Source organism: Salminus brasiliensis, chromosome 14 (genome assembly GCF_030463535.1).
Source record: "Salminus brasiliensis chromosome 14, fSalBra1.hap2, whole genome shotgun sequence".
Lineage (NCBI taxonomy): Eukaryota > Metazoa > Chordata > Actinopteri > Characiformes > Bryconidae > Salminus > Salminus brasiliensis.
In genome coordinates this window covers 597,813-606,013 of record NC_132891.1, presented here as the reverse complement: position 1 = coordinate 606,013, position 8,201 = coordinate 597,813, and the positions used below count along the sequence as shown (strand labels likewise).

Sequence of the window (8,201 nt, the reverse complement as noted above, 5' to 3'; positions counted from 1 at the left end):
TATTATCATTATTATTATTGTAGAACTCATGTATTCATAAAGCATTAATTAAGTGTTTTACAGCCTATATAATCCTCTATAATGCCTGACCTGGACCTGCATAATTACAGTTATGTGTATAATTGTAATTATGGCCACAGATATATATATAAACCTGTAATAATCTGCTATAGTGCTCCATTGTGTTTTATTGTATAAAAGGTACATATATATACCAAATAAAAACAGTATATATACCTTATATATAATAAAACACACTACAGCACTATAGCTTATTATTACAGGTTTTAAGATGGATATCACATTAGTAGTCATTTACTCCTGCTTTACATTATATTAATGTTATACATGCAGCTATACAGCTTATACAGGCATTATAAGTTATTATATAATCTATAGAGTCCAGTATAACTGCAGTTATAACACATTATGAACACAAGTTTGTTATAGAAAGTGTCTCCAGGATGAGTCTCATCCTTATTTATTTCTTTTTTTTTGCATCTAAAGTTAAACGAGCCGCAATGCAACTGCTGTGCCACCGATTAGCATATTAGTGATTAGCATTGTTAGCATCACAGATTTGGAAGAAAGCAGGTCAGAGTTTAGATCAGAGCTTCTGACCTGATGTGCAGAATCACAGTTTACACACTGGACAGACTGACCGAGAGGAGCAGGAGCCCAAACGTACCGCTTTCACACACTGTGATGGATCAGTTCTGAGGACCAGTTCTAAGGTCCGTATCTTAGGACTAACTCTGAGGTCCAATCTGAGGTCTGGTCCTCAGGACTGGCTCCAAGGACCAGATCTGAGGTCCGACTATTAGGTCCAAATCTGAGGACCAGCTCTGAGGTTTGGAACCGAGGACTGATTCTAAGACCAAAATCTGAGGACCAGCTCTGAAGTCTAACCCTGATGACCGACTGGCTCTTAGGACAGGTTCTGAGGACTAGTTCTAAGGACCGGCTCTGAGGTCCAGATCTGGATTTGAAGACCAGCTCTGAGGACTAGATCTGAGGTCCAGTTCTGATATTGCCTGAAGACCCAAACCAGTCCAGAACTGAAGCTCAGAGATGGGATGAGGTAAGACAAAAAAAAAAGCAACATAAAGTGGAACAGCAGGGGGCGGTAGCGGAGTGAAGGTTTCTGATCCGCTGGGAACAGAAGAACATCCGGAACAGTTAAATTCACATTAAACCCAGCGCCACAGAACCTAACACACACATAAACAGTGTGTGTGTGTGTGTGTGTGTGTGTGTGTGTGGACAGTACTGCTGCTCTCCAGTGTAAGTAACTGAGGTGCATCTCTCAGCATCACAGGGGATCGAGTGTATTAGCAGTGTGTGTGTGTGTGTGTGTGTGTGTGTGTGTGTGTTGGGGTGATGTGCTGATCCACATTAACACTGTTACTGGACCTGCAGTGGTGGATGGAGTCCTGCTCAGGGTCGGTGTGTGTGTGTGAGAGTACTGGTGTACACACACTAAGACTGGTGGTCAGTTATGTGAGTCCTAGTGGTCCGGAGGTGTTTGGTGGTCAGCTGAAGGAGGAGACAAACACACGGGTTAGAATAAAAAAAAACATGACCCAGCACAAACAGCCAGCAGACGAAACAGAACCAGAACAGACCCATAACAGAAAGAGATACTCTGGGGTGGGTGGGGGAAGGTCCTACATGATCGTCTCATTATAGGAGAAAGTCACTGAGCCCTGTATTACTGGGTTTATTAAAGAGTGTATAACCGGGTGTATTACTGGGTGTATTACTGGGTGTATTATTGGATGTATTTTTCCGGGTGTATTACGGGGTGTATTTTTCCGGGTGTATTACTGGGTGTATTATTAGATGTATTTTTCCGGGTGTATTACGGGGTGTATTTTTCCGGGTGTATTACTGGGTGTATTACTGGGTGTATTTTTCCGGGTGTATTACTGGGTGTATTATTAGATGTATTTTTCCGGGTGTATTACGGGGTGTATTTTTCCGGGTGTATTACTGGGTGTATTACTGGGTGTATTACTGAGGTGTATTACTGGATGTATTTTTCCGGGTGTATTACTGAGGTGTATTACTGGATGTATTTTTCCGGGTGTATTACGGGGTGTATTTTTCCGGGTGTATTACTGGGTGTATTATTGGATGTATTTCTGGGTGTATTTCTGGGTGTATTACTGGGTGTATTACTGGGTGTATTATTGGATGTATTTCTGGGTGTATTTCTGGGTGTATTACTGGGTGTATTACTGGGTGTATTATTGGATGTATTTCTGGGTGTATTTCTGGGTGTATTACTGGGTGTATTACTGGGTGTATTACTGGGTGTATTACGGGGTGTATTTTTCCGGGTGTATTACTGGGTGTATTATTGGATGTATTTCTGGGTGTATTTCTGGGTGTATTACTGGGTGTATTACTGGGTTTATGGTGGTTTATGGAGTCCTGTGTATGGTGTGATTTTAATCATGTAGAACTCAATAGAAATGTAACAATGTAATGACACATCATACACAGGACTCTTCCCTGGACATATCACTAATTATTATTACTATTATTATTATTATGACACCCTGTTCAGCAGCACAGCATGCTGTTGCACTTTACACTTAATAACTCGTGTTCGTGGTCTGTGTGTGTGTATACATACATACACTTTAGGTTATTTGACATCTTTGTTTTTCCTTATCCTTTATATATCTGATATCTAGTTGTACTGTATTTGATCGTGAATGAGCCAAATGAACTCAGATTTGATTGTACTGAAATTCTGAATATATGTACTACTTTTTAATTTACTCTCAAATGAACTTTATTAGCTTTTCAATTTATGTTCAATTTTATTTTCATTTAATCTAGATATACCTTTAGAATTTCCTTCAGCATAACCTCTGTTCACGTTAAACTCTGGTCTTAACTTTTATTAGGAATTTAGTTTCAGTCGGGAGCTTTCTCCGAGGTCGGTTCACCAGCAGGTGGAAAAGAGAAAAAGCAGTGAAAGTCTGATCTGGACTGAAGGTTAGTGAGATGTGAGAAAACTGAGAGTTCCTATTAAAGTAGTTCTGTTTAAGAGTGCCTGTGATCTGAGTCCACGCTCCAGCGCTAGATCACTCGGATCATCACCACCTTATCCGGTGGAATGAAAGTGTCGGAATCAGGAGTGAAATTAATCTAAATCCTGATTCTGTCCTGATTCTGTATCCATGCAGGTGATCAGTCCGGTGTTTGATTCATATCTAGTTCATATTTAAGTTTAATTTAATTCTGTAAAAGTTAAAAGTCTTTAATTAAAGGTTTAATGTGGAAACTAGAAAAGCAAACTTTAAAACCCTAAACTAAAACTACCCAGAGCACAGACTCCAAATCCTGCAGGACATTCCTGACCGGGCCGGACTGGACTGAGCCGGGTTGGGGGGTGTGGCCGGGGTAGAGGGTTGGACACGCTGCATTTAATAGAAATAAAATCCGGATGTTGGTAAAGAGTGCCGGCTTTAATCCTGACACGCTGAACTGTATTCCGCAGTGCCGACAGATTCCCGCGTCTAGCACGTCAGTATTCCGGTCCTGGTCTTGAATGCTACGTGTTGCTCTTTAGGGAGATCGCTCAGAAACATTTAAGGCTTAGCAACATCCTCCAGTCCAGAAAATAAACACCAGCAGGTAAACACCAGCAGGTAAACACCAGCAGGTAAACACCAGCAGGTAAACACCACCAGGTAAAGTGTGCAGATTGAGTTTACGCTCTACAGCAGTCCACAGTTAGCCTGTGCTACAGTTTCCCTCCAGCAGGGTGCAGCAGTTAGCTCTTACACTTTAGTGATACTTCCAGTGCCCCCACCTTTTACCCCAACCCTTTTTAGTTTTAGCACTGGAGCTACAAGGCTAACATGCATTAATAGTAATGGAAGCCTATACCCCACCAATTAGCCACATTAGCTACACCACTGATGCGGCTTATAAAGAATGGAGTCTTATTCCTCACCATGTAGCACTGCAGCTGCTAGGCTAACGTAGCTAAACAGTCATTTTATTTAAATCTTCTGTTCTAATTAAAAACTGCAGCAGTTTATATTAGCCTTGTAGCTCCAGCGCTAACTGGTGGGGTAGAGGTGTCCAGATCTATTAAAGAAGCACCGAGCGCGTCCTGGCTTATGGACTATGCTTGGGATGGAGGGGGGCACGGTTGGGGATCAGTCTGAATCTCTGTAAATAAGGCCCGTCCTGGTCTCCTGCTCATCACAGTGCTCAGATCCAGATCCACCTCTGCAGGAACTTCCACCAACCTCATCATTAAAGCAGAACTTCCCCAGCCCACCACAAATCCACCAAAGTCACTGAAGGTGTGCTCCACAGCGGAGGAACAGTCTGATAGATGTGCATAACGACGAGCAGATCAGTGATGAAGGTCTCTGGAGTCAGTGCTGATTAAAATAAGAACAGTAAAATCTTCTCCACACATCCCGTCTGGATCCTTTGGCTCCGGCGATTCGGTTCTTTTGTTTCCCACATTTTTACCATGTAGAATTCCTTTCAGACGGGAGGAGGGAGAAAGGAAGTCTCCTACAGCGCCTCACTGTGGCCGACGCCTGCTACAGACAGGAGGAGCACCAGAGAAGGAACAGAAAAGATTGCATCACGATCAGGTGGATCAGGGTGTTGTAAATCGTGGATGGAGGAAAGGTGGAGGAGGGGAAGCTCCAATGAAGAAGACGAGGAGGAGGAGGAGGTGCTTATAGTGTTTCTGGGTTTCAGAGTCAGGTAGGTTGTAGGGGGGGCGGGGTAAGAAGCAGACTGGTGGGGGTGTGATGGGGAGGTGGGCTCAAGGGTGGTGTGCTCCAGGTGTAGGAAGGTGGGGACAGGTTGAGGGCAGGTGAGACCATCAGTGTTTTCCAGCTCCAGTGCTGCAGCTCACCTGCACAGGTGTGTGTGAGTGATATCATGACAATGTGTGTAGCGTAACCACGGCAATGGGCATGGCTAACCATGTAAATAGATATAGCCTAGTGTGAGCGTGGAGACGGGGTGTATCCCACTCCTGCATGTATCAGTGGTGTAGTTGTGCTTCAGGTGGACGCTGATCAGTCAGTCCAGGTTATAATCCTGTTTCTGTAGTAACCATGGAAACGGGTGGACAGTACAGGGATAATGGACTCACTGCAGGAAATGCAGGTAAAGCACACCTGTGCAGGTAGAACCTCAGCAGCCTTTGGTTCTGAGTGGCATGCGCGCACACACCCGTGCACGCACACACGTGCACACACAACTCTACAGAGGTCTGACTGTGTTTATACAGAAACGTGAGAGAGAGAGAGAGAGAGAGAGAGAGAGACAGAGACAGAGAGAGAGAGAGAGAGAGACAGAGAGAGAGAGAGAGAGAGAGAGAGAGAGAGAGAGAGAGAGACAGAGAGAGAGAGAGAGAGACAGAGAGAGAGAGAGAGAGAGAGAGACAGAGACAGAGACAGAGAGAGAGAGAGAGAGAGAGAGAGACAGAGAGAGACAGACAGACAGAGAGAGACAGAGAGAGAGAGAGAGAGAGACAGAGAGAGACAGACAGACAGAGAGACAGAGAGAGAGAGAGAGATAGAGAGAGACAGAGAGAGAGAGAGAGAGAGAGAGACAGAGAGAGAGAGAGACAGAGAGACAGAGAGAGACAGACAGAGAGAGAGAGAGACAGAGAGAGAGACAGAGAGAGAGAGAGACAGAGAGAGAGAGAGACAGAGAGAGAGAGAGAGAGAGAGAGAGACAGAGAGAGAGAGAGAGAGAGAGAGAGAGAGAGAGAGAGAGAGAGAGAGAGAGAGAGGGGGTGTTGCAGTAGGGAATTTTCGGAGCAGCAGGAGGAGAACGCTTCCAGCAGTCACAGTCAGGAGAGTGAAGGCACTCAGCAGGACAGAGGGAGTGAAAGTAAGGGGGGGTGTTTTGGGGGGGGGGGGTGTTCAGAAGATGGTGGTCTCGTACTTAGTGCTGACGGTGCGTTTAGGGTCTTTGGGGTCCAGCAGCCAGGTGGTGCCACTCTGAGATGGAGCTTCATCCACATTCATGGAGTCCACCTACACACACACACACACACACACACACACACACACACAGTTACACAGTCTGTTCAAAAGTTTGGAATCTGTAGTTTTGTGAAAGATCTTCTTTAATTAAATTTCTATAAACTTCAAAGCCGGAGACATTCCTACACACTTCAATCACGACTCTTCAAAAGAGCAATTCTGAACTTCTGAACATCAGTTCATCTGGTCAGTGATCAATTAATGCACGGGTGGCACGGAGCGCTGGAATGACGCACAGCTCTCAGTGACATTACAGCATGGGGAACCTGCTGCAGCAAGCAGGGGGCGCTACACTAACACAGGATCAAAGAATAGACAGAGAACAGGGGGAGGAGCACAGACAGGAAACGGTGAGCATAAGAGTGTGTGTGTGTGTGAGTGTGTGTGTGTGTGTGTGTGTGTGTGAGTGTGTGTGTGTGTGTGTGTGTAGGACCTGGTGTGTAGGACAGCTGCAGAGCGGAGAGAGGACAGGATGATGGACAGGACAGGAGTTACAGTAACACCAACTACTACCACAGTCCTGAGAGAGAGAGAGACAGACATACAGAGAGAGAGAGAGACAGACATACAGAGAGAGAGAGAGACATACAGAGAGAGAGAGATAGAGAGACAGACATACAGAGAGAGAGACAGAGAAACAGACATACAGAGAGACAGACATAGAGAGAGACAGACATACAGAGAGACAGACATAGAGAGAGACAGACATACAGAGAGAGAGACAGACATAGAGAGAGACAGACATAGAGAGAGACAGACATAGAGAGAGACAGACAGAGAGACATACAGAGAGAGAGATAGAGACAGACATACAGAGAGAGAGAGAGACAGACATACAGAGAGAGAGACAGAGAGACATACAGAGAGAGAGACAGACAGAGAGAGAGACAGACAGAGAGAGAGAGAGAGACAGACATACAGGGAGAGAGAGAGAGAGAGAGAGAGAGAGAGAGAGAGAGAGAGAGAGAGAGACAGACATACAGAGAGAGAGAGAGAGAGAGAGAGAGAGAGAGAGAGAGAGAGAGAGAGAGACAGACATACAGAGAGAGAGAGAGAGAGAGAGAGACAGAGATAGAGACAGAGAGAGAGAGAGACAGAGAGAGAGAGAGAGAGAGAGAGAGAGAGACAGTACTTTAGTAAACACTGTAAAGGGAAGCAGGGGCTGAAATGGTTCTACTGGTTTAGAATCGGGTCCAGTGTCATTAAGCTCATCACTGGTGCTGGTGGGTCCGTTTGGAGACCTCTGATGTTCTCAGTTCTAGAACCTGTGTTGCTGTACAGGTACTCGCGCGTCAGCTCCGCCCTTCAGAGACGAACCTGTGTTTTACTGTTTTAGTCTCCATAGTGACCTTACGTGTGTGTGTGTGTGTGTGTGTGTGTGTGTGTGTGTGTGTGTGCTTACTCCTGATTTGCGTACACTCCCGCGAGGTTTTGGGACCGGTCTGCTGCTCTTGGTGTCGATGACCTCTGACCCTGCAGAGCTCTGCTGTTGTTTGTTCCTCTGGGCCTGCAGGGCGAGCTGATAGGCCACCTCAAACGCCTGTCCCAGCGTCAGGATGATCTCATAGGTCAGATTCTAAAATAAGGGAGGGGCCAGTTCACATCCAAATCAATTACATTTAGCAAGCCCCATTTATCCTAATGAGAGACTGTAGCTCCGCCTCCTCAGTGTATATCACAATACCTACATTTAGTGTTATTAATATTCACCCTAATGAGAGACTGTAGCTCCGCCTCCTCAGTGTATATCACAGTACCTACATTTAGAGCGTTATTAATATTCAGTCTAATGAGAGACTGTAGCTCCTCCTCCTCAGTGTATATCACAATACCTACATTTAGAGCGTTATTAATATTCACCCTAATGAGAGACTGTAGCTCCTCCTCCTCAGTGTATATCACAATACCTACATTTAGAGCGTTATTAATATTCACCCTAATGAGAGACTGTAGCTCCGCCTCCTCAGTGTATATCACAGTACCTACATTTAGAGCGTTATTAATATTCACCCTAATGAGAGACTGTAGCTCCTCCTCCTCAGTGTATATCACAATACCTACATTTAGAGCGTTATTAATATTCAGTCTAATGAGAGCCTGTAGCTCCGCCTCCTCAGTGTATATCACAATACCTACATTTAGAGCGTTATTAAT

General features: G+C 45.0%; 1 protein-coding gene across 1 annotated transcript in view; it reads right to left on the bottom strand.

The window, feature by feature from the left end:
- Window positions 1-5,333: 5,333 nt before the first annotated feature.
- LOC140577113 (ankyrin repeat and SAM domain-containing protein 1A-like) overlaps window positions 5,334-8,201 on the bottom strand; it is a 35,325-nt gene continuing 32,457 nt past the window's right edge. The window contains 2 exon segments of the mRNA XM_072696944.1: window positions 5,334-6,038; window positions 7,450-7,623. Coding sequence (XP_072553045.1) covers window positions 5,925-6,038; window positions 7,450-7,623 — 288 coding nt within the window. The 3' untranslated portion in view covers window positions 5,334-5,924.